The sequence below is a fragment of the Perognathus longimembris genome, chromosome 14 (genome assembly GCF_023159225.1).
Source record: "Perognathus longimembris pacificus isolate PPM17 chromosome 14, ASM2315922v1, whole genome shotgun sequence".
NCBI lineage: Eukaryota > Metazoa > Chordata > Mammalia > Rodentia > Heteromyidae > Perognathus > Perognathus longimembris.
The window spans coordinates 62,377,786-62,403,785 of record NC_063174.1 but is presented as its reverse complement, the minus strand read 5'-3'; the positions used below and the strand labels follow the sequence as shown (position 1 = coordinate 62,403,785).

Genomic DNA, 26,000 nt, shown 5'->3' with positions numbered 1-26,000 from the left:
AGGACCAGGGCCGTTACTTGGGCCCGACGCCGTCCGGACCACACCCCACGGCCAGGCCTGCTGCCAACCCCAGCTGGTCACGACGGGTACAGTCGAGGAGCACAAGCTGTTGCTCCTGGCCCTGGGGGAACTGACCCAGAGGGCCAAGTACCTGCCAGAGACCCTCCAACGCCTCGCCCAAACCCAGCTGCAAAACCATGAGAAGCCAGACAGGCTGGCCGACGGTGGCCTCGGGCGCGAGGACCCAAGAGCAGGCCCCAGAGGCCAGGCGGCACGACACCCCAGCGGAAAGGCAGAGACTCACTTGCGTGCTTGTCGGCCAGGGCGATGAGGGTGCTGGAGATGTCCCGCCTCCTGTAGAAGCACACCACCTTGGCCTCCACGTTCCCATTGGCCGTCTGAAACAGCAAGGCAGAGCGTGAGTGGCAGCCAGCCTGGGACACGGCCACGGGCACGCTTCACCGCGACAGGGAAGAGCCCTGTAGGCCGGGGGCACTCAGGAGAGGGACACCCGCTGGACGAACCCCTACCAGAGCCCGCGCCCCTCCAGGGAGCTGCCCAAGCACACAGAGGAAGGAAGAGGAACCGTGTGGGGTGAGGCCCCCGGGGACCCACCCCACTGCAGCCCCGCGGCCGGCACAGGCGGCCCCATCTAGATGGCATCCCAGGGAAGCGGGAGGCCTGGGCCCACCAAGCCCCACGGGGCCCTACGCTGCTGGGGGTTCAGCTTTGGCCTTGAGGCGGGAAGGGCAAGGAGAGCTATCCCCAGACGCTGTCCTTCCCCCAGCCCTGGGGCAGTGTGGAAGCAAGCCACACCTCTCTGGGTCCGGAACCAGAAGGGGTGGCTTTGTGACCAGCCCCCCAACTTCTCGCCAGCGAGCACGTGTGCTCCCCTTTTCGCGGGCTTTGCCCAGGGGTGGCACTATGGGAGTGACATTAGCCCATGAAGGGGTCCTAGGACAAGCTCAGCAGCCTATCGCCAGCTCCTGGTAGATCACCCCTTTCCTCGTCACCCCTACTATATTAACTGTTAGCCACTCCCCTATTAAACCAGATTGCTCTTGAAGCTGTCTCCGAGACTCCGCGTGTGCCTGGCTTCCTTCGTGGGTAAGGAGGGAGGAAAGGGGATCTCGTTCGGCCGCGTGCACCTGAGGTCTGCCCTAGCTCCCCCACCCCACCCTGGCCCGCCTGCAGGTCGGGCAGCCAGGGGAGAGGGTGAGAAAGGGAGCGCAGAGAGGGGAGTAAGCCTAGCTTCCCCGCGCCGGGGAGGGAAATCTAGCCCGGCACTACTTGCTCTCACCAGAACCTTCAGCTGAACCCCGCTGTGCCTTCCGTGCAGGGGGCCGCCTCGGTCCCTGACCTGAGCTCCACCGCTATAGCGGGGCAGGGGAGAGGGGGCAGGGGAGTGGGCACGGGGCCTTGCATCACAGTGGCAGCCCAGGGGGAACCCAGACCCACCCTGCGCCTCCTTCCCTGCCACCCCGCACCCCAACTCCTGAGGATCTGTGATGAGGAGGAGCCGTGGCTCAGACCCGCGACACCACATGGTGACGCAAAGCCGAGGCCTAGGGCAGAGCCTGACAGGTGGCTTGGAGTTCTCCTGCACGGGACAGGGGCCTCTGCCCCCACTCCGTGGCACGGCTGGCTCAGAGCCATGTCCAACGCCACCGTCCATCCCGCAGGTGGCCACGGGGGGGTCACTCGTGACACCCAGCACCCCCACCATGGTGGAGTCGGGCATTCCTGGAACTCCAGTTCATCAACACAGTCCCCAGTGGACCCACCAACAGTAGGCTGGCCACGCCCTGGCCACGGCCAGGTCTGACCCCATCACTGCACACCACGCCTCCTGGTCCTCACCCAGCCTGACACACAGCCCGTACCTGTATGAAACCAGCTCTGTCGTTGTGGTTGTTGATCCTGGCTTGAACTCAGGACCACAGAGCTGTCCCTGAGCCTCTCTGCACTGCGATGTTCTGATCTCAGCCTCCTGAATAGCTAGGATTAAAGGCGTGAGCCACCTGTGCCTGGCTACCAAACCAACTGTCCGTCCTCTGATCACACAACCGGACAACGCTGTGAAAATGGCCGCGGTGCCTCCCGGGCAGCTCATCCTTTTGTCTCCTCCACGCTTTCTCATGGGCCTGGTTCTCCAGACTCCTACAAACGCCTCCGCCAGGGCTCAGGGGGGCCCTGCCCTTCTTCCTGGCTGCCGCGCAGGCAGTGCCTGGCTACCCAGGACACCGCCCAAGCTCTCCAGCCTGGACGCGCCATCCGCCACGCCCCGTGCCTCCGCCCGCCTCGCCAGCAGAGCCACAGGGAAGGCGCAGCCTGCCCCGCCGACGCCCACGGCCTGCTTTGCCTCTAGAGGCACTTCAGACGTGCCCCCAGAGGTCCCAGGTGCCCCGCACCCCTAGGTCAGTCCTGCCTGTGGTCAGGGCTCTGGGTCCTCAAAGCCCCGTGGCCCCACATCGCCCAGTCTTCCGTTAGGGCCACAGCCTCAACTCTCATCCAGTCTGCTTCTGCGAGTGCACGTTCATGTAAAAAATAAAAAAGCCCTGGCCCTGGGGACTCAGCTCCAGCACTCACTCGCCCAGCCTCCAGGACAGGGGCGTGCTCGGTGCTACCCTACGGGGGCACCATTCCCGATCCCACTTCTGTGTACTGATCTTTCACTGCAAGAGAAACGCACAAACTTCGTGTGTGCGTGTGTGTCCAGGGCTTGAACTCAGGGCCTGGGTGCTGCTCAAGGCTGGCACTCCATCACTTGAGCCACAGCCTCACTTCCAGCTTTTGTTGCTTGCTAACTTTCCTGCCCTGGCTGGCTTCAAACCACAGTCCTCGGATCTCAGCCTGCAGTAGCTGGGATTCCCGGTGTGAGCCTCCCGCGCCCGTGCTGTCCTGCCGCCTCGGGAGCCGAGGACATCTCATCCAGCCGCTGACAGGGCGTCCTGCGGCTCTGAGGGCCAGGACGTCAGGACGGACGCTGGGGCCAAGGACCAGGCAGGAAGGAGCAGGCAGGAGCCTCAGCCTCGCACAGCCGGGGCCTAGGACTGAGGCCCGGCCCGGCGGCCCTGGCGCGTGGCACCCTCCCTCCTTACAACTGGTTGTAGGGGGCTGGGAATGTGGCCTAGTGGCAAGAACGCTCGCCTTGTATCCATGAAGCCCTGGGTTTGATTCCCCAGCACCACATATACAGAAAACAGAAGTGGCGCTGGGGCTCAAGTGGCAGAGTGCTAGCCTTGAGCAAAAAGAAGCCAGGGACGGTGCTCAGGCCCTGAGTCCAAGGCCCAGGACTGGCAAAAAAAAACCAAACAACTGGTTGTAGGTCCTGGGGTCAAGGCAGCCCCCCATCACAGCGCCACCCCGCTGGGTGTGTGGGGCCTGGAGCCCCACAGGCAGAGGGGGGAGGATGCAGACACCAGCCCACCCCACTGTGGCGGAGCCCTCACCCCCCACGTGCTGAGAGACCAGGGGGCCTGTGGGGCCACACGTGTGCACACGCGTGGGCAGTCCTCACACCACGTGAGGGGCCTGAGGGGGGTCACACGTGTGCACACGCGTGGGCAGTCCTCACCACACGAGGGGGGCCGTGCGGCCACACGGGCAGCATCTGCCACAGCCACCTCCATCACGGTGCTGTGCAGACAAGCACGACCTGGCGGGAACACCAGGGGCCGCGCTGGCGCAGAGGCCTGTTCCCTGAGGGGGGGTGCGCATGGGGGGGGGGGGTTCGAGAGGCGCGCTGCCCCTCCCCTCTGTTCTGTCCAACCCAAAGACCCCAAGTCAGCCCTGAACCCAAGGTCCAGGAAAGCAGCTCTGCCCCTCGCAGGCCCAGGGACTCAGCGACCGTGCGCCCCCCCCCCCCCCCCCGGCTGCAGGACAGCAATCCACCCATCCGCCCATACCACCACCCTGCCAAGTCTCCAACCAGGAACCGGTGCCGGTCGCCGCCTCCCGAGCCCCCCCCCCCCCCCCGCCAGGCAGGGTGCCCCGCTCCCCAGGAGGGCTCCTGGGTGACAGACACACCTGCCCCAGCACGTGGGGGCTGCCCACGCCCTCAGGGGCGCGGAGGGGCAGGGACCAGCCTCCCCCGGGGCCTTCGGAGGGGCCTGTGCTGGTCTTCCGGGGATCCCCCGTCATCCAGCCCAACACTGGCTCTGCATGGCCACCCACCAGTGTGGCCACCAGAGACCATCCTCAGCCTAGGCAGCCCAGAAGCCCAGGAAGGCTGCCCGCCCTCCGCCTCCCCCCCCCCCCCCCCCCCGCCGAGTGCTACCTTGTTGAGCTCCTCAATCCTTCGGATCAGGTACGGGTTGCTGGAGGAGTTCTCGAAGTAGACGTAGTCTGCAAACAGACAGAGTGAGCGTCACCTGTGTCCCAAGCCCAGGGCCTGCCCACCTCCCACCCTCAGAGCCTCCCCAGACCCTGAGGCAGGCCAGGCCTTGCCCCGCTCAGCGGCCCAGGGAATCCCACGCCGGTCAGGCTAGCTACTGGGGAGGCTGAGATCTGATGAGGGTGGAAAAGTCCCCAGGAGACTGGAAGCAGAGCTGTGGCTCAAAGTGGCAGAGCTCAGGGACAGCGCCCAGGCTCTGAGTTGAGGCCCACAACCGACCAAAAAAGTAAAAAAAAAAAAAATCTCCTGGACTTTCTGGCCGGGGCTGGCTTCAACCCCAATCACTGTATCCCAGCCTCTGAGTCGCTAGGATTATAGTTGTGAGCCCTGAAGAATATGGGTTTAGACTGGGGCCTGCAGGTATACTCCATGAGAATATACAAATCTCAAGTACTCACCCACAATGGGTGAATTTCACCAGGTGGATTGTATCTTAGTAAAACTGACTATCTAGGTGCTGAAAGTTCACACTTACAATCCTAACTGCTTAAAGGCTGAGATCACAAGTTTGAGGCCAGCAAGGGCAAAAATGTTCACACGGCCCTTTGCCAACAGCTGGCTACAGTGGCACGTGCCTATTTTTCTAGCACATAGGAAGCATAAAATGGGCAGAGGGAAGCCTAGGGGTCGGCCTGGGCAGGAGGCAGGGCCTTGTCTCAAAAACCGAGTAGAAGTCGGGCGCCGGTGGCTCACACCTGTAATCCTCACTACACCGGAGGCTGAGGTCTGAGGATCATAGTTCAAAGCCAGCCTGGGCAGGAAAGTTGGTGAGACCCTTAGCTCCTCCCATGAAGCACTAAAAAGCTGGAAGTGGAGCTGTGGCTCAAGTGTTAGAGCACCAGCCTTGAGAGAGGAAAAAGAAAAGCTCTGGGACAGCACCCAGACACCAAGTTCATGCCCCCAGATTGGGCAGCAGCAGTAGCAGCAACAACAAAAACAACAACTACGCACAAATGGATAGTGTCAAAAGCCGGAAGCCTAGCTCAGCAGCAGTGTCCACTTAGCAGGTAGGAAACTTGGAATCCAAACCTCAGCACCTTAAACCCCCGAAAACAAAAAGAAAAAAATTTTCAAGTGTCTCAAGCTGGGTGTGGAGGTATGCCTGTAGTTCCAGCTAATCAATCAGGAGGCAGAGGCAAGAGAATCAAGAGTTCAAGGCCAACCAGGCAAAGACAACAAAGAAACTCAAAAACAGAGAAAACTGGAAAGGGCTGTGGTCACAGTTCAAGTGGTAGAGTGCTTGAAGCCCAGGGTTCAGTAGCCAGCATCACCTTCTTATAGCACAAATCGGGGCAAAATAAGCCCCAACCCTAATTACTCCCACTTGCCGAAAACTGGGATCAAACCAAATGTCTCCAAGTGTACAGTGAATGGACAGCAAGGCACCAGCCACGGATGCCCTCCCACCCCCCAGCAAGGCACCAGCCACGGATGCCCTCCCACCCCCCAGCAAGGCAACAGCCACGGATGCCCTCCCACCAGCAAGACACCAGCCACGGATGCCCTCCCCCCCAGCAAGGCACCAGCCACGGATGCCCTCCCCCTGCCAGTAAGGCACCAGCCATGGATGCCCTCCCACCCCCAGCAAGGCACCAGCCATGGATGCCCTCCCACCCCCAGCAAGGCACCAGCCACGGATGCCCTCCCACCCCCCCAGCAAGGTACCAGCCACGGATGCCCTCCCACCAGCAAGGCACCAGCCACGGATGCCCTTCCACCCCCTGCCAGTAAGGCACCAGCCACGGATGCCCTCCCCCCCCAGCAAGGCACCAGCCACGGATGCCCTCCCCCCACCAAAGCACCAGCCATGGACGTCCCCCCCAGAGCAGCATGGGGAGGGCACTCACCAGGACACCGGGTTGGGGGACGGGACGAAGCCAGCCACTGCTCTGACCTCAGAAACGTGACCCTCAACCAGAGTGAGCTACAATTGAATTAGAAAGTTCCTAGAAATTTATCCTAAGGAAATTTTTTTTTTTTCGGCCAGTCCTGGGCCTTGGACTCAGGGCCTGAGCACTGTCCCTGGCTTCTTTTTGCTCAAGGCTAGCACTCTGCCACTTGAGCCACAGCGCCACTTCTGGCCTTTTCTATATATGTGGTGCTGAGGAATTGAACCCAGGGCTTCATGTATATGAGGCAAGCTCTCTTGCCACTAGGCCATATCCCCAGCACCAGTGAGCTACAATTGATACAATTCATTTAAAAAGGCACTTCCAAGCAGACCACCGGTAGCTCACACCTGTAAAAACTCTGGAGGCCGAGACCTGAGGATCACAGTTCAAAGCCAGCCATGGCAGGAAAGTGCGGGAGACTCTCCATTAACCACCAGGAAAGCAGAAATGGCGCTGTAGCTCAAGGTGGTAGAGAGCCAGTCTCGAGTGAAAGAGCTTAGGGACAGAGCCCGGGCCCCCCTCGCCCCCGTTCAGGCCCCACAACCAACAACAAAGAAAGCAATTGCACGACAAGACTGGAATTGTTTGGGGGAGGCTCGGTGTCTCCGGCTGCCCAGGGTGGCCGTGGGTCCCGGGTCCCCTTCCCAGCGCCAGCGTGGCCAGGCTGGCCCACGCCTGGCTCAGCCCGAGACTGGGCTTCCCTGGACCTTTTCCTAGGGGGAGCCCCGGTGCCCTCGGAACGACAGCCCTAGCCTGCCAAGGCCTCAGCCTTGCACCAGGCCTCAGCTCAGCACCCGCGGCCCTGGGGCAGCATCCTCACCCGCGGAGGGGCGGGGGCCCGGGCGACGACCAAGGACCAAGCTCCAGCGAGCACCCTGGGCGCCGCCACGCCGGGTCCCCCGAGGGGCAGAGGCCACGCCGGCCCTCTCCCGAGCCCCATGCCGGGCCCCGCAGCGCCCGGAGGGCCAGCGCCCTGCCACGTCTCGTGGCTCCCGCGGGTCTCGGCCGCGGTGGGAGCCCAGAACCCGTCCCTGCGGGGCTCCGGGCGGGCTGGGGACAGAGGCCGCCTTGGTGCTTCTCCTCGCCTCGGCGGGAACCCGGCAAAGCAGAGCGGCGGCCACTCCACTGCCGCTGCAGCCGCTCGGCGCCGGCGCCGGCCCGCGCGGCGGGGTGAGGCTGCCGCGCACGACCGGCTCCCGGGCCCGGCCAGCGCCGCGCTCAGGGCGGCGGAGGGGACCCCATCTCCCACTCGGGTCCTGGGCCTGGCTCGGGCGGGGCCACCGGCAGCGTCTGGGTCTGACGAAAATGTCCCGAGTCCACGGGGCCGGGCCGCGCGGCGAGCCGTCAGACCCGGCTTCCCGCCAAGCCCCGGCCCCGCCCTCCCCGGGACCCCCGCCCCCGCCCCGCCCCCCCGGGTCCCGCCCCCCGCCCCCGCGGGCCCCCCGGCCCCGCCCTCCCCCCCGCCCCCGCCCGCCCCGCGTGCGCACCGTCCAGAGGCTCCGCTTCACAGTGACGCCTGAGCCGAGTGTGCAAGCCGTCCCCGCGGCGTCCGCCCCCCCCCCCCCCCCCCCCCGCCCCGGCGTGCCCCAGGGCCTGGCTGCTCCCACCTGCCCCTCCCTGCCATGGGCTCACCAACTCTGGACACAAGCCTTGGGCTGCCCCTTGGCTAACCCATGACTCCGAGTCCTCATTTTTATCTTGTGTTTGTCTGAAGACCCTGTGCTCCGGTGAGCTCTTTTAAACGGTCTACCTTCCCTGGCCATCACCCCTCCTGGGGTCAGGAGTGTCACATCACAGGGACGTCACAGGGCCTGCGCCCTGACATCCCGAGCCGGCACCTGCAGCCACTCGGGAGGCCGAGGCCTGAGGTTCAGGCAGGAAGGAGCTTATTGGGGAGCAAACTGCCAGCCCACACGAGATGGAGGTGCAGGGAGACGGAGGGGAAGGAAGAGTGAGAGAGAGAAGGAGAGAGCGCGGGGACTCCCGTGGAGGTGTGCCAGGTGGACTGGGGTGACCTCGGAGAAGGGGGAGTCACGGCCTCCAGGTGCGCCAGTCACCTAGGTGATGCAGGCACTGGGCGCAGACTACAACAGGCGGGGGGCATCATCTTCTCTACCACTCACCAGCGAAAAGGGCTGGCAGCGCAGGGGTGGCGCAAGTGGAGGCCCCCGAGTTCAAGCCCCGCTTCAGGCCCACGGTGTGCGCACACACTCTGACATCCCCGGTCCCCTCTTGTAGTTTTCACAGCGTGGGGGCTGGGAAGGTGGCTTAGGTAGGGTGCTTGCCTTGCAGTTACTTCAGTACTTCAATTCCTTAACACCACATACACAGAAAAGCTGGAAGTGGCACCGTGGCTATAGAGTGGTAGAGCACTAGCCTAGAGTACAGAGAGGCTCAGGCCCTGAGTTCAACCCCAGGACTGGCCATAAACCAATAAACTAATTAATCAATTACATTAAAACAATTTTAAAAGAATTTAAAATGTGTGGGCATTCGTCCTTTTCACATGCCAAGCCCTTTCTCAAGCATGTAAAGACGTGCAGGTGCCCTTAGCTCCTGGGTTAGCCCGCGAGGGCCCCCCCCCCCCCCCAGCCAGAGCTGCAGCCCTTCCGGACCCCACCAGTTTGCTGGCTTGTTTTTGTTTTGTAGAAATTAGCAAGAGAATTCTATACTTGATAAGGAAAGCCCAGAACTAGGACAGGCTCCAAGCCTGGAAGCGGTCACTGTCATCTGATTTCAAGCACTGCTGTAAAGCTACCATAATCAGAGCCGGCGGTGGCAGGGCGCAGATCAATGCGGGGCACGCGGTCAACAAACAGGAGCACCCGGAGGAGGCAAGGATTCTCAACCCCACCCCACTGGAGTTTGAACTCAGGGCCTTTCTGGTGCTTACCGGACTGGCTCTGGCCTCCAGCCCTGTTTTTCACAGGTCATTTTGGGGGGAATTTGCTCCCTACTCCAGCACACGTATGACCCACAACCCACCTGCAGCAGGTAGCCTCCCCCCACTGGGGTCACGTGGGCCGTGCGTGGGCCACGTCCAGCTTTCCTAATGTGGGGATGGGGCTCTTCTGCCCAGGCTGGCCTTGAACCACAATCCACCTGTTTGGTCAGCCTCTCAAGTAGCTATGGGTACAGGAGTGAGCAAAGGCCACAGGACCAGCTTGGGCAAACTGATTTTCTGACAGATAACTTACTGGGGAAGAAGTTAAAAAAAAAAAATATGGAGGACTGGGAATGTGGCCTAGTGGTAGAGTGCTTGCCTCGTATACATGAAGCCCTGGGTCCAATTCCCCAGCACCACATATATACAAAATGGCCAGAAGTGGTGCTGTGGCTCAAGTGGCAGAGTGCTAGCCTTGAGCAAAAGGAAGCCAGGGACAGTGCTTAGGCCCTGAGTTCAAGCCCCAGGACTGACAAAAAAAATGTACTCTTTACCTGAGTTATATAACTAACCCCTCTGTACATCACTTTTATAGTAACAAGAAAAATATAATTACACACACACGCATGCACACACACACACACACACACACACACACACTTTCCCCCAGGCTTCTGAAAGTCTGAAATACAAATTCTTGGTGCTGGAAGTCTAAGACTCTTAGTTGCATCCCCAGAACAATAACAACAAACACCCAGTAACAAAACCCTCTCATAACAAAGCAATTAGAAAAACAAATAACCTAATTTTTAAAACTAGGATGCAGGGCTGGGGATATGGCCTAGTGGCAAGAGAGCTTGCCTCGTATACATGAGGCCCTGGGTTCAATTCCCCAGCACCACATATACAGAAAACGGCCAGAAGTGGCGCTGTGGCTCAAGTGGCAGAGTGCTAGCCTTGAGCAAAAGGAAGCCAGGGACAGTGCTCAGGCCCTGAGTCCAAGGCCCAGGACTGGCCAAAAACAAAAAAAAAACTAGGATGCATAGGGAGGGGGTTGGGAGGGAAAAAACTGGGAGAAAATTAGGGAAGAGGTGACCCTGTTCAAAAAGAAATGTGCTGGGGCTGGGGATATAGCCTAGTGGCAAGAGTGCCTGCCTCGGATACACGAGGCCCTAGGTTCGATTCCCCAGCACCACATATACAGAAAACGGCCAGAAGTGGCGCTGTGGCTCAAGTGGCAGAGTGCTAGCCTTGAGCGGGAAGAAGCCAGGGACAGTGCTCAGGCCCTGAGTCCAAGTCCCAGGACTGGCCAAAAAAAACAACAACAACAACAACAAAAAACCAGGACGTGGTTCCACATACTTTTGTGAGATCACAAAGCCTGGGCGATACAGCAAGATGTTTTTTTGTTGTTTTTTTTTTTTTTGGCCAGTCCTAGGCCGTGAACTCAGGGCCTGACCACTGTCCCTGACTTCTTTTTTGCTCAAGGCTAGCACTCTACCACTTGAGCCACAGCGCTACTTCTGGCCATTTTCTGTATATGTGGTGCTGGGGAATCGAACCCAGAGCCTCATGTATACGAGGCAAGTGCTCTTGCCACTAGGCCATATCCCCAGCCCGAGCAAGATGGTTTTAAAAAGCCAGGCAAAAGACCTGGTCAGAGCTGGGTACCAGTGGCTCACCCCTGCAATCGTAGCTGGCCAGGAGGCTGAGTGAGATCTGAGGATGAGGGTTCAAAGTCAGCCCAGGCAGGAGAGTCCATGAGACTGTTACCTCCCACTAACCACCAAAACAAGCTGGAAGGGGAGCTGTGTCTCAAGTGGCACTAGCCTTGAGCCCAAGGCCTGAGTTCAAACCCAGAATCAGCACAAAAAACAAAAACACTTAGGCAGACATCTCATCAAACAAATGGATAGCAAGTGTAAAACTTGAAAAGATGCTGAGCCCCACTGACATCAGGAGATTGCGGTGCAAAAGCAAAGCGGCCCCTCTGGTGCACAAAGGAGGACGAAAGAAGCTGGGCATGGCGGTGCAACTCCTGTCACACACACGAGACTCAGCAGGCACTGGTGGCTCACCCCTGTAATCCTAGCTATTCTGAAGACTGAGGTTGAGGATCTAGGTTCAAGGCCAACCCAGGCAGTAAAGTAAAAGTCCATGAGATTCTTAATTCCAATTACCCACCCCAAATCCTCAGGCAGAGCTGTGGCTCAAGTGACAGTTGTCAGCCTTGAGAGCCCTGAGTTCAAGCCTAAGGACTGACATGCAGGCAAACCTGTAGCAGCAGGCTACAATTCCATCTGTAACCAACCGCACACCTGGGTGCTTTTTCTTATCCAGAAGAAATAGTACTAGCTTTGAGCCACAAAGCTCAGCACCCAGGCGGGGTTCAAGCCCCAGGACCGGGGCGCACACACACACTAATGATAAAATAATAAAATGAGAAGACCCCCCCCCTCCCAGGACTGGCTGTATGTAAAATATACCTCAAGACACTCCACTCTCAGGGGACACAGGGGAGGACCCCCCGACGAGCACTGTGGGCCTTGTCTCTGTTGGTGTTCGGAGGCCCGGTCCAGCCTCGCTCCGTGCTCTGGCACTGACTCCAGGGCCCCCAGCACAGAGGCCGCCCGGGCCTCGAGCCCCCACGGGGGTCCTCAACACTAAGTGCAGAAGGGCCTGAGGCACCGGACAGACTGAGACGGGGCCTCGTGTGAGGCGTGCTCTCCGCAGCCTGTGAAGAGGGCCACGCGCGGGACGTGCAGCCCCCGGGTCACACCCGGGCAGCCGCCCCCGCAGACCCCTGCCCCCCCCCCCCCCCCGCGCGCGCCGTCTCCTCCTCCGGGTTTGGGGATATTAATTCAGACCAACACAGCCAGCCCAGAGGACCACGCGTCTGCTCCGCCCAGGTGTCCTGTCCTCCATCGGCCAGACCCCAACATTCCTCAAAGCCCAGGCCTGGTCCCACATCACAGGGCACCGTCAACGTCATCTCCCTCCCCCTCGGCCACCCACGCCAGGGTCCTTGTTGAGCCCCAGGCCTCTCGGCCCAGCTCAGCCTCTGCTCCACGTACCCAGAGGCCCCTGGAAACACTGATGGCCTGAGGGCAGCCAGCCCCAGGGGGTCACCCCACAGTCCCCACAAGAGTCCAGGGAAGGACGGAGAATAGATCCTACCTGGTTCTTCCGAACACGGTGATGGTGTGTGCGTGCCAACCCTGGGGCTTGAACTCAGGGCCTGGGCGCTGTCCCTGAGCTTTTCTGGAGGAAGGCTGGCATTCTGCTCCTTGAGCGACAGATCCACTTCCAGCTTTCTGGTGGCTCACTGGAGACAGGAGCCTCACACTTTCCTGCCTGGCCTGGCTTTGAACCCCGATCCTTAGATCGCAGCCTCCCAAGTAACTAGGATCACAGCATCTGGCGGAGGACCCTGAGATCTGACAGCAGAGCCTCCTCCCCGGCAGGGGCCCGCCTGAGAGCACACGCCTGTCCTAGACCCAGCAGCTTTAGAGTCCCTCCCCAGGAGCCCGAGAGGCCCCACGGCGACCAGCCCAGGGCACCACCACCACGGGGCCTCCCACCAAGAGCTGCCTCGGGCCGACCCGGAGGTCCGGGAGAGGGGCTGCAGGGTGCAGCCGAGTCGCCGGGCCCCCGAGGCGGTGCAGACGCCCAAGCCCTGGGCTACTGAGCTGCTCTAAGCCGGCATCGGCGCGGAGCCCGCAGAGCCCGCAGATCCGATTTGCCCCTCCTTTAGAAGGATCATCCCCCAACCCTCGGCTGCCCAGCGCGGGGTGGGGCACAGACACACACGAGGCCCTCCCCACCACGGGGGAGCCGCAGAGGGCACCCCAGGACCGGGCCAGGCCCGAGGTCCCCGGACACGCACTGGCAGACACACGGCACACGGGCGGCCGGCGCGGGGGGAGGGGGACACAGCTCCCCACCGATGGGCGGCCACACCCGGCCAGAGCCCCTCTGGCCTTCCGGGAGCCCCGGCACCCGTCTGGCTGAGCCTGAGGGGAGCGGGCACGGGGCGCGCGAGGGCTCCGGCCACGGTACCCAGGATGGGCATCTCCTGATCTGAGACGGGGCAAGTGTGCAGCAGAAGCACCCCAGCTCAGCGAGGAGCGGCCTGGGCAGAGGGGGGACCCCGGCATCTCGAGGCCTTTCGACTGTGCGGCCAGGTGAGGCCCTAGCCATCGCTCACCACGCAGCCATCCTGCCCGGCAGGACAGCCGTGGGGTCACCACGGGGCAGGAGCAGGGCCCCGAGGGCTTGCACGTGGCGGGGGCAGGGGGGCAGGAATCAGCAAAAGTGAAAGCAGACACCAAATCAGCAGACGCCGGACCTGGGGCTCCCTGGAGCTCAGAGGCAGCAGGGGACACCACCCCGACGGCCCCCTCTGAGGACAGGCCTGCCCACGGCGGGCGGCTACGAGCCCTGCTGCGGGAGGGTGGGAGCCCTAGCCCCGGCCGCCCACTGCCGTCGGGGAGAAGACCGGGCCGAACCCCGGAACCTCCACCGGGCCCCCCCGGCAGTCAGCGCACGGGCCCCGGACAGCAAGACACGCACTGCCTGTGGCTACCACAGGCAGGGAATGGCTCAAAAAAATTACAACGTCTGGGGCTGGAGCTGCCCCTCAGTGGTGAAGCGCTTGCCTGTTCCCCTAGACGGCGGGTTCACTTCCCAGCACCATAAATAATAAGAATAAATTAAAATCACAAAAGCAACGGAAAACAAGAATACAGGGTGTCAAACAGCCACTGACATCCGTCATGTGACCCGCGGGGCAGGACCGCCTGGGGAGAGGAGACGCCACACTGCAGGGTTTTTATCATCTCCCACAAGTATATTAAAGCTCGCCAACAAAAAGCAAAGCAAAAGAACGGGGGCTAACTTCTTGCAGTGAGACAGAAAAAAGTCCAGAGCGAATGGTGATTAGCCTCTGAATTTAAAAAAAGAATAAAGCGCACAGGCAGGAGCAGCCCAAGAGGCGCGGCGGCTGGGGAGCGCGTCCCTTCCGTTTGGGAAGGCCACCTAAGCGAGAAGCAGCGGTGTCTGCTCCCAGGACACCCAGCCCGGGGCAGGTCACCATGTCTGCTCCCAGGAGGAGCCGCCTCTGGGCTGCACAGGTCCCAGAGCCCCGGCCCCACCCCCAGCCTCTCGCAGATGCTGACAGAAGGCCTCTGTCCATGCCAGCCCACTTCCCGCGGAAGCAGCGGGCCACGTTCCCTCCCGGGGTGACCACTCTGTCAGGCCGGCCAGCTGGCATACGCCACGGCCCCTGCACCTTCGCCCAGCCCAGCCCAGCCCCGCAGGGCCTCAGGACGGCTGCCAGGCAGGGCATACAACACCCAACGCTGCATGGCAACCAGACCCTGCTCGGGACGTACGTGGAGCCGGGCATGGCTGTCTCTCTGGAATTCAGACCCGACTGGGCATCCTGTCCTTTTGTTTGCTACATGTGTCCCTCAACACGGAGGTCCAAGAGGTCCCCACCAGCCACTCCCCCCGGCCAGGGCAGGCTGCCGAGCCGGCCAAACCTCAGGCAGCAGCCACAGAGGAGGCCTGCTCAGAAAGCACGGCAAGATCCCTCTCCATCTTGTGGAGATTTGTGAATCCAGCAGGCAGTAGCAGGCCGGGAGGGCCAGCAGCCAAGACCCGGACCACCCTGACCACAGGGCCCGCGGGGACACACGACGGCACCGAGTTCACGCTCAGAAGGCAGGGGCCACTTGGGTTTTTCTATAGGGGTGGTCAGAACTGAGGAGAGCCCACAGCCCGAGGGCGCCCCTCCCCCATTCCAGCAGCCAGGCTGTGCCGAGGGGGGGGGACTCCTCACCAGACCCAGGAGGGCACCTCCACCGGGCACCGCAGCCCGGGGTCCGGCCACATACGCCCAGGCCGCCCCAGGCTCGGCCACGGACCGGGGCCCGGAGACAGGGAGGCCCGTGGGGATCCGCCACAGGGCAGAGGAGCGGAGAGAGAAGCTCCCACCCACACGGGAGGAAGCTGAAGCACAAGCAGGTCTAGGATGGCCGGGCCAGCACCCAGTTCAGGTCACAGGGGAACTGCGCTGGGCCTCCAGGGTGGTATGGGCCGAGGCGGAGGGAGGCGAAGGAGTTCTACAGTGGGGTCCCACTGGAGACCCCGGCCACAGGACAGGCAGGTGTGAGGGGCTCGGGGCGGCTCCGCCACCCTCCACCCTCAGAAGTGCCTGCACCTGGAGCTCTAGGGGCCCAGAGCTCCACGGCCAGCCTTGCCTTCACCGCCTCCTCCAGGGAGCCCCCCATGCCATTCATTCATTCCAACACACATGCAACCGTGGGCCAGAAATCACGGCAGGGGGAAAACTCCAACTCACAGTGCCGGGCAAGTAAGGGAGGTAAGAGACCAGGGCAACAGAGGCCCTTCACAGGTGAGGGAGAACCTTCCAGAATAAGGGAGCTGGAGGACCTGGGAAAGAAGCTACTGGGTCAACAGGAGCCATGGGCCTCAAGGGAGGCAGGAAGGTGGTCTGTGCTGCAAAACAGCCCAAGGGGCACAGCGGTACCAGGAAGGGTGCCACAGGCCACTCGGGGGCCAGCAGGCCTGGGGAGGGAGCTTCCCCAGCCCTTCAGAGCTGCACTCTTGATGAAGCAGAAGAGGCCGTGTCCCAGGGCCAGGCCCCACTGGAGGGCAGGCAGGGCCCCCCGTGCCGTCCCACAGAGGAACCTGCTCGGCCCCGGTGCCCAGGGCCACCAGGTCCAGAGGAGGGCAACCCGCCGCTCAAGGCCCCGATCGGCACGGGCTAGGCGGATGCAAGACCAGGGCGCTACCCACTAGGGTCCAGAGGCTGGGGGGGGGGGGGCCCAAGCAACGGGGACCTGGCCCGGAGCTGGGGCCCCCGAGGCCCCGGTCCAGGGGATCTCGGGCCTCCCTGGGCCGGCGATGAGCAGGAGGCGGCGAAAAGTTTGGGGCGACTCGGGCCTACTTGGGACGATGGCTGCCTGGCTAAGAGGACCCCCGACCTCGAGTCTGTCCCGGGCCAGATGGGCCAGGGGTCTGGGGAGCACGCGGCCCCTCCAGCGGGCTGCGGCGCGGGCCCCGGGCGCGGGCCTCCGCGGCGCCCCCAGGCCCCCCGCCCGCCGCTCCGGCCGGGGGGCAGCCGGCGCCTCCGGAACCACGTGCTCCCGGCGAGGGGCTCCGGCCGGCCCCGGGCCCCGGCCCCGGCCGCCGGCCCGCGGGGCGCCCCCGGCCTCCGGGACGCGCCGGCCCCCCGGGCCCCGCTCCGCGGCGCTCGGCCCGCGCCCGGGGGGCCCCCCCGGCCCCCAACAGGTGGGAGGCGGCCCCTCCGGGGGGCCGGCGCGCCCCCCGAGCCCGGCTCGGCCGGGGCCGGTCCCCGGGGCCATCTTGGGTGAGCGGGGGAGGGGGTCGGGGCCGCGGGAGCGGGCCGGGCGCGGAGGGCGGCGGGGGCGGCGCGGCGGGGGAGGGGCGCGGGCCCGGGCGCGGGCGGCGGCGCGGCGGGGGCGCGGCGGGGGCGCGGGGGGCCCGGCGGGCGCGGGCGGCGCGGGCCCGCGGCGCATAAAGGCCGTGGCGGGGCCTTACCTCCGACCCTGTACATGTTGGCGGCCATGTCCGGGCCGGCGGCGGGGCGGCGGGGCCGCGGGCGGGCGGGCGGGCGGGCGGGCGCGGGCCGGGCGGGCGGGCGCGGGCCGGGCGGGCGGGGGCGGGCGCGGGGGCGCCGGCGGACGGTTTAAAGGGGCCGCGCTGCTCCGCCGCCGCCGCCGCCGCCGCCTCCGAGGCCGCCGAGGCCGCGCAGGGACGGGAGGGCCGCGGCGCGGGCGGGAGAGGAAGAGGAGGAGCGGCCGCGGGCGGCGGGGAGGGGCCTCGGGCGCCGCCGCCCACCGCGCGGGCCGTTACCCGACCCCGCGCCGCGCCGCCCGCGCGCCCCTGCCCGGCCGGCCCCGGGCCTCCCCGGGTGGCCCGGCCCGCGCGCCCTCGCCGCGTGGGCCGCCTCCTCCTCCCCGTCCCCGCCGGCCCTCACCGCGCGCCCTCACCTCCCGGGCCTCCCTCCTCCCCATCCCCGCGGGCCTCCTCCCCATCCCCGCGGGCCTCCTCCCCATCCTCCCGGGCCTCCCTCCTCCCCATCCCCGCGGGCCTCCTCCCCATCCCCGGGCCTCCTCCCCATCCCTGCGGGCCCTCACCTCCCGGGCCTCCTCCCCATCCCCGCGGGCCTCCTCCCCATCCCCGGGCCTCCTCCCCATCCCTGCGGGCCCTCACCTCCCGGGCCTCCTCCCCATCCTCCCGGGCCTCCTTCCCATCCTCGCGCCCCCACCTCCCAGGCCTCCTCCCCATCCTCCCGGGCCCCCTCCCCATCCTCCCGGGCCCCCTCACCTCCCCGGGCCTCCTCCCCATCCTCCCGGGCCCCCTCACCTCCCAGGCCCCCTCCCCATCCCCGCGGGCCTCCTCCCCATCCTCCCGGGCCCTCACCTCCCGGGCCTCCCTCCTCCCCATCCCTGCGGGCCTCCTCCCCATCCACCCGGGCCCTCACCTCCCGGGCCTCCTCCCCATCCTCCCGGGCCTCCTTCCCATCCTCGCGCCCCCACCTCCCGGGCCTCCTCCCCATCCTCCCGGGCCCCCTCACCTCCCCGGGCCTCCTCCCCATCCTCCCGGGCCCCCTCACCTCCCAGGCCCCCTCCCCATCCTCCGGGCCTCCTCCCCATCCTCGCGCCCCCACCTCCCGGGCCTCCTCCCCATCCTCCCGGGCCCCCTCCCCATCCCCGCGGGCCCTCACCTCCCGGGCCTCCTCCCCATCCTCCCGGGCCCCCTCCCCATCCTCCCGGGCCCCCTCCCCATCCTCCCGGGCCCCCTCACCTCCCAGGCCCTCACCTCCCGGGCCCCCTCACCTCCCCCGGCCCTCTCCCCATCCCCGCCCGCCCTGCCCATGCACCCTCACCACCACCTCGTGGGCCTTCTCCCACTCTTCCCTCACCTCCTGCAGGAGCCTTCTCCCTATTCCCCTGCCTCTCACCTGGTGGGCCTTCTCCCCATTCCCAGGTGGCCTCCCTGCTTACCCTGTCCAAGTGGGGCCTCCCAACACTCCCTTGTGAATTCTCTGTGGGCACCGGGAGTCCTCCATGCCTTAACCCTTCCTGAAAGCCTTCCCAGGTGGCTCCTCCAACTCCCCCACCTACCCTGAAGTGGGCTGGTCTGTGGGCCCAGCTTTGGACCCATATCTCCCTTCCTGGATCACCCTTTCCATCCAGCAGATAGCCTTATGCCTGTGGCCCTGGTCTTGCCGCACTGTGGTCATCCCTAGACATCCTTTGTCCTTGTCCGTGTGGAGCAGGTTTCTGAGCTGGCCTGGTGAGGAGACCAAGGAGAGGGGCTTTTGCTTAGAACATCCTGTCCCCTGGGACCCAAGGACCCACAGGACTCCAGAGCTGGGCAAGCAGTGGCTCTGTGGGGAGGGAGGCACCCCCTCTTCCTCTTGGCACCCATCAGGATCTGGGGTGATACGACTGCTTTTGTGCTCTTTTAAAGTTTGCGGAGAGCAGAGCATGGGTGACTCAGGCCTGTAATCCTAGCTACTCTGAAGACTGAGATCTGAGGATCAAAGTTCAGATCCCAGGCGGGAAAGTGCATGAGACTCATTATCTCCAAATGATCAGCTTTAAAAAGTGAAGCTGTGCCTCAAGTGCTAGAGTGATAGCTTTGAGCTAAAAAGCTCAGGGACCTCAGGCTGGGAATGTGGCTTAGTGGTAGAGTGCTTGTCTCCTATACATGATGCCCTGGGTTCAATTCCCCAGCGCCAAAAATGGCACTGTGGCTCAAGTGGCAGAGAGCTAGCCTTGAGCAAAAAGAAGCCAGGGACAGTGCTCAGGCCCCGAGTTCAAGCCCCAGGACTGGCAAAACACACACAAAAGCTCAGGGACAGCGTCCAGGCCCTGAGTTCAAGCCCCAAGACTCAACAAAAGCTCAACTGGGTCGCTGTGCAGGGTTTAGGCAAGTAAGGGATCAGGGACCCAGGGCCCATGCACATTACCTACGATCCCTCAGGACTCTGGCCAGTCATCCAGCCGAGTGCTGAGACCAAAGCCAGGCAGAGACCCAAAGGGGACCCAGACCCCAGCAGATGCTGAGATGGGTCGGGAAATGCCACTGGCTAGTAGAGGGAAGCTGGGAAGTGGAGCTGCCTGAGCTTGCTGCCAGGCCAAGGGGAAGCAGAAAGCCAAGGGATCAGGGAGCGCTTGCTTTCTGTTGGAAGCCTAGAGAGCAGAGGGTGATATACAGTAAAATCTCCCCAAATGGGTGGAAGACAGAATGGTGGACATCGGTTCGTTCCTTGTGTGCAAAGGTGGCATAGTAAAGTCTCTTAATCCACATCTGTTCCACCAGAGGAACACACGAGAACCATTCAGCCTGAGCTACCGAGGGGGCGGGGGAACGGCAGCCAGACACAGACCTTCATGTCATCCAGGCTGACTTCTGAGGGGGGACCTCCAAATTTCAAATCAGTGCAGTGCGCCATTTACTGCAGCCTCGGGAGAGGCGGGAAGCTGGGTGCTGGTGGCTCACACCTGTGCTTCTAGCTACTCCAGAGGCTAAAATCCGAGGACCACAGTTCAAAGTCGGGAAATCCATGAGACTTATCTCCAATTAACTACTAAAAATTGAGAAGTGGGAAGAGTACCAGCTTTGAGCAGAAAAAGCTAAGGAACATTTGCTGAGATCCTGAGTTCAAGGACAGCGTGCGCGTATGTGTGCACACACACACAGACGGAGGCAGCAGCTTAGCACTGGTAGGTGGCTCACTCTTTCTCCTAGGCAGACTGTAAAGAAGGTGGACGGACATCACTTGACCTTAACCTTGCCCAGAGGCAAGCAGAAACTCTCAAGCAGTGGCAGAAGGGTCTAAGGATTTGTCCATTTGGTAGCAGAGCAAAAGACGTTCAGGAGAGGGGAGAGCTGCTGATGCAGGGCAGGCTCAGGAAGTGGCACGTGACCACGTTGCTTCGCTCGCCAACACCGGTAGAGGGGAGGGCACAGGGCAGTGAGAACCACAGGACGCACCGCCACAGGAGTGCTAAGCTCCAAAGAATACAGGCTTCAGCCGGGAGCTCAGACACATGAACAAAACCGTACCACGGAATGGGCGCTGGTGGCTCACGCCTTTAGTCCTGGCTACTCAGGAGGCCAAGGTCTGAGGATCATGGTTCAAAGTCAGTCCAAGCAGGAAAGCCCATGAGACTCATCTCCAAGTAACCACCAGAAAGCAGAAAGCAGAGCTGTGGCTCAAGAGGTAGAGCGCTAGCTTTAAGTGAAAAAGCTCGAGGACAGTGCCCAGGACCCGAGTTCAAGACTCTCTCTCTCATGCACACACATAGACACATACACACGAGAGAGAGAGAAAGAGAATTACTGAATTACTAAAGAAAGAGGCCATCTCGGGCTGGGATACGGCCTAGTGGCAAGAGTGCTTGCCTCGTATACATGCGGCCCTGGGTTCGATTCCCCAGCACCACATATACAGAAAATGGCCAGAAGTGGCGCTGTGGCTCAAGTGGTAGAGCGCTAGCCTTGAGCAAGAAGAAGCCAGGGACAGTGCCTAGGCCCTGAGTCCAAGGCCCAGGACTGGGGAAAAGAAAAAAAAAAGAAAGAAAGAGGCCATCTCAGGAGAGGACAAGCAATTAAAGCAAGTAAACTGACTCATTCAACTGTTGGTTTCTGAATACCTGCTTCACGCCACAGGCCACTGTGGATGGGCAAGTTAAGGAAACAGAGCCCTGGCAAGTTTACCACCCAGCCGGAGAGAGGAACAGAACGTGACGTCATGAGGTGTGGAGTGCCTTCCACAAGCAAGACTAAGGCAAAGGCCGCCATGCGGAGGGGCCCTGCTTGTCTGGGGAGCCAGGGGAGGAGGTAGAGGAGAACTCCACTCGGCAGGTGGCAGCCCAGGGACCGGGTGGGGGTGGCAGGCCCCTCTCCCCTGCACAGGACCTCCTGTGGCTGTGGGTGTTTTGACTTTGCCTGATCTGATTGTTGTTCCCAAGGACCCCAAGGCCGCTTCATGGTGAGGGAGGAGGAGGTAGAGGATCACAGAGAGTCCTCAAAGATAGGCTGCAAGAATGTCTCCAGAATGATAGCTGAACCTGTGTGGGAGAGGGCCACAGCATGTTCCAGAAAACCAGGCAGCATGATTCACACAGAGACTTCTGTGTGCTTGTTACTGAACTTCAAAGGTTAATGGCACTATTTTTTCAGAAAAAGCCTGTCTCCACAATTCACAACAGCCAAAATATGGAAACAACCCAGATGCCCCTCCACAGACGAATGGATCCAAAAAACATGGTACCTATACACAATGGAATACTACATAGCGATTAGGAATGGTGAAATATTGTTATTCACAGGGAAATGGTCAGAACTCGAACAAATAATGTTGAGCGAGACAAGCCTAGAACACAGAAAACAAAGGGGCATGATCTCCCTGATAGATGACTGTTAACAAAGGGAGACGGAGAGACAGTAGAGACCAAGTCTGTGAAACCAAAAACCGCTTGTCAAATGGTATTTCCCACAGGATTGGAGCAGAGACCCAACAGTATGTAACTAAAACCAAACAACTACTCAACATATAAAAGTCAAAAATCGACCTCTCAGTGGATCACAATAGCTCAAAAGCCATGTATATACGTTCATATAAGACTATTGTTGACATATTGTCTACTGTCGACATTATATTTAAAGCCCTAGGCGAATTTTCTTGGGCTTGGCCACGTGGCTACTGTATATGTTCTTGGTACATTGTGTATTGTATATATGTCTGCCTGACCTAGGGAAGGGAAAGAAAAACAGGGCGTAAGATATCACAAGAAATGTACACACTGCCCTACTATGTAACTGTACCCTTTTTGCACAACACCTTGTCAAAAAATTTGTGTTCAATTAATAAATTAAATTTAAAAAAAAGCCTGTCTCGGGCAAGCCGTTTTCCCCAGCACCTCTCCAAGCTGCTGACAGGCCCTAGGAAAGCACAACCCCAAACTCTCGGCCCTGCCATGCTCTCACGCCAGTCTAAAGGCCTCGGAAAAGCATCATCTTAGGAGTTAAGTCCAACGAGTAAAAGTTCGAGAACGAGTGGCCCGGACCCTAGTGGTGAACTCACCTCCTGGGCCAGAGTGCCACGCTGTAGACGAACTCTGAGAGCAAGTACCAGGGTGGCCACGCCACTCGAGAGCCAGGGCCAGCAACACCAAAGACACAGCAGCCGCCGAAGAGCACGTGGCAGCCTCCCCGCGTACGTCTGCAAGGCCTAAGAATGGCCTGGGGAGAATCTTAAATGTGGGAGAAGCAGTCGTTCCATTTCCCCATGGATTTTCTTTCTTAAATAGAGTAGTAGCTCTATGTGTATTTTCCATACGCCTTAGAAATAGCTGACCAAAGGGTGGCGAGAGTTTTAAGAAAGAACACATCTTTAATTGCGAGCAAGTACTTTTGTAAAGCCAGTCGGTCTCTAGAAGGGGCGGTGCTGGGCATCGTGCGGCTCCTCAGCAGTGCCGAGAACCACGCCTCCCGGGGCCCTGGCCGGCTCCCCACGGGGCGGCTGCCACCGGGACGGGGCCCTTCTACTTCAAGCGTCCAGAGGGGACTCCGCTCCCCAGCCACCAGCGGAGGTGAACGAACACTGGGGGCCTGGGAGGCCCGGGTGGCCCCCCCGAGCCTGAGCAGGGAAACCGTCCTGTGCTCCGCCTGGCCCGTGACGGGTCGAAGGCAGCCGGGACACACAGCCCTCCAGGCACTGCCCCCAGCGTGGAGAGCCTCTCCCACTGACGGCGAATGGGGGGGGGCAGAGGCTGACCCAGGGCCAAGGAGCAGCCAAGGCAGCCTAGGAACATGGAGAGCTTGCTGCACTGCCCACAGGCCGTTGCTGGGGGACCAGGGACTGGGCTGACCCTCGCTCGCCTCAGGTAGGTCTCCCTCTGTGGGGTCCCTGCTCCTCATCTGGCTTCTGGCCTCCACAGACCTTCCTCTATTCCTGAGGCTCCCAGGACACTGCAGACAAGGGGTAGGACACACTGGGGAGGCCTCAAGTAGCACCTGGCCTCTGCCCAGAAGATGTCAACTGTACCCTGTGGAAAGTAGCATGCCCCCTCCCACAGGGCCCTGTGTATTTGTCCCTGGGGACTGTCAGGGTGGCAGTGACAGGGCAAATAGACATGAAACTGGAGGATCCCCCGGGCAACTGGGTGGGCCCAGAGTAGTCACGGGGACCCTAAGCATAGGTGTGAAGGCAGGAGGGAGGAGGGGCCCCCCAGGAGCTGAGCAAGGGCAGGCTCCTAGCAGGGCGACCCACTGTAGGTTCACAAAGTGCAGTCTGTATGCATGTTCTTTTTCTAGATTTTGTTTTGGTGGTGGTACTGGGGACTGAACTGATGGCCTCACACTTGCAAAACAGGTGCTTGTGGCACTTGAGCCACAAACCCAGCCCTTAATTTGTGTTTTAACACACTAAAAACAGGGCTAGGCTGGGGCTGGGAATGTGGCCGAGTGGTAGAGTGCTTACCTTGCATACATGAAGCCCTGGGTTCGATTCCTCAGCACCACACATACAGAAAAAGCAAGAAGTGGTGCTGTGGCTCAAGAGGTAGAGTGCTTGCCTTGAGCAAAAAGAAGCCAGGGACAGTGCTCAGGCCCTGAGTCCAAGCCCCAGGACTAGCCAAAAAACAAACAAAAAACAGGGCTGGGAAGGTCGCTTAGTGGCAGAGTGCTTGCCTAGCATGCATGAAGCCCTGGGTTCAATTCCTCAGTACCACATACACAGAAAAAACCAGAAGGGCTAGAGTGCTTGAGCAAAAGAAGCTCAAGGACAGTGCCCAGGCCCTGAGTTCAAGACCCAGGACTGGGTAAACAAAAAACAAAACAAACAAGCAAAAAAACTACTTGTGGCAATTTGTGATGTCAACAGTAGGAAACAAACCCCTGTACCACCACCCAGACTCCCATCCGCTCCCTCTGGTTCCCACCCTGCCCCCTGGGCTCCCCCCTCCCCTGCCCCTGCCAGGCTCCCCCTAGACCCTCAGGCTCCCATCGCCCCTCCTGCTCCCCATCCTCCAGGCTCCCCCATCCCCCGGCCACCCCTGTCCTAGTAGGTGGAGCTGGTCCTTCTGCTGAACACTGGCAGATGGACCAGGGTCAGCCCTGAGCCTCAGCCTCAACACCTCAAGGCCCTGGCTTGTACTGCTATGACGGGTGCCCTGTGAAGAGGCCGGGGCCGGTCCTCCAGCTTCTACTTCTGGCTGCAGCCGCAGGAGATAACCAGCCCAAACCAGCATTGGTCCAAGTCAAACTCCCCTCCAACCATTCATGAAAGTCAGAGTCCCTTAAAGCCACTGAACAGAGAAGTGCATGGCATGTGCCACTTGTAGGTGACCAGTGACTCTACCTCCCAGCCCTGAACACCCCACGCTCCAGCCCACCATCAAGGCCTGAGGAGAGGGGTGGGACAGGATGCCTCCGGTGCACTGGTCAAATCAGACCCCTCAGAACGCCTGCCTCTGCTATTCCTGTGGCTCCCTGGCCTGCCCTCCTCCTGGCATCCTGACAGGCACAGAGGGTGGAACATTTAGGGTGCTGAGCTGGGTGGTAGAGGAGGGCCTCTTGGGATAGAGACTGGCACTGGAGCAGAGAATTCAAGAGGAGCAGGGACCCAGTGTCCACTGTGGCCACGTCTGTGTCCCTGCAGCTGGAGCTGGGAAGCAGTCAGTTCCAACTGCAAGCCCAGGCCTGAAGGCCACTTCTCCAGCCAGCTCTTCCAGCTACCCATGACCCTCTGTGCCCAGTGCCTCCTCAGCCTGTCCATTAACAAGTTCACTATCCAGAGAAGTTTCCCTTCGTCCAGTACCTGGCAGAGCCTTTTGCCCAGCTGCACCACCACAGGGTAACTTCTGGGCCTTCAGGGGCAAGGAGCAGTTCACCACATGGAACATCCCCCCACTAGGGAGGCTCTGTGGGCCCATCCTCCACCTCCTGGAGGCAGGCAAGTTAAGCCCGAGGGGGCCAGCAGAGGAGCAGGTTACAAACCAAGGTCTCTGTGGGAGTCCTGCCGGGCCCCAGCCCCCACCCCCCCACGGGCCTATCACCAGCGTGGATGGCCTGCACGCTGGTGGATGCAGCTAGGGCAGTCGGCACTGTTTTCTCCCGGCAGTGCGCAGGACCAGCTTTCCTGGGAACGGGAACTCTGACTGCTACCTGCCCCTGCCCTCCACCAAGGAACCCCTGGGGGCTCCCCCACCCCTCCAGGGACAGGACATTCGGAGACAGACGGCTGCAACGCCCAATCTTCTCTTCTCTTGGTGGAAGACAGAGGGCGTGGTGGTGCCCACTCCCCCCAACTCGGTGCTGGAGGTCAGACGCGCTGCGCCCGGCTCTTAGGACTGGGGTGGCTTCGAAGTCTGGTCCTCCACAGCCGCATTCTGCCACAAGGCCGCGCTCTGGGCCAGGAGGTTGGGGACGACGTGGGTGGAGGAGGCGGACTTCAGCGGATGGGGGAGGAGCACGTCCCTGTCCACGTCCTCAGACACCAGCTCCGCCACGATCTGCGTGATGTCCTGCGGGGGGACGACAGCGTCTGGGCCACGCATGGAGGGGGCGGGGCCCTGGGTGACGTGGGCGTCACACAGCTCGGTGGGCGGGCCATTGGGTTCGGGACGGTGTGGGCGTGCCCAGCGCTGGGTGGGCGGGGCCCTGGGGGTTCGGGACGGTGTGGGCGTGCCCAGCGCCGGGTGGGCGGGGCCCTGGGGGTTCTGGATGATGTGGGCGTGCCCGGCGTCGGGTGGGCGTGCCC

The 26,000-nt window shown here is 61.8% G+C and overlaps 1 protein-coding gene across 5 annotated transcripts in view; it reads right to left on the bottom strand.

Moving 5' to 3' along the window:
- Positions 1-16,945, bottom strand: part of Mta1 (metastasis associated 1) — a 38,102-nt gene extending 21,157 nt beyond the window's left edge. For 4 of the 5 annotated variants that reach the window (XM_048361779.1, XM_048361780.1, XM_048361783.1 and 1 more), the window contains exons 1-3: positions 16,760-16,945; positions 4,280-4,347; positions 305-398 (exon numbers count right to left, since the gene is read on the bottom strand). In XM_048361779.1, the coding sequence (XP_048217736.1) occupies positions 305-398; positions 4,280-4,347; positions 16,760-16,787 (190 nt within the window). In that variant the 5' untranslated portion in view covers positions 16,788-16,945. The remainder of the gene's footprint in view (positions 1-304; positions 399-4,279; positions 4,348-16,759) is intronic. The other variant, XM_048361784.1, reaches the window with a different exon arrangement.
- Positions 16,946-26,000: the final 9,055 nt, after the last annotated feature.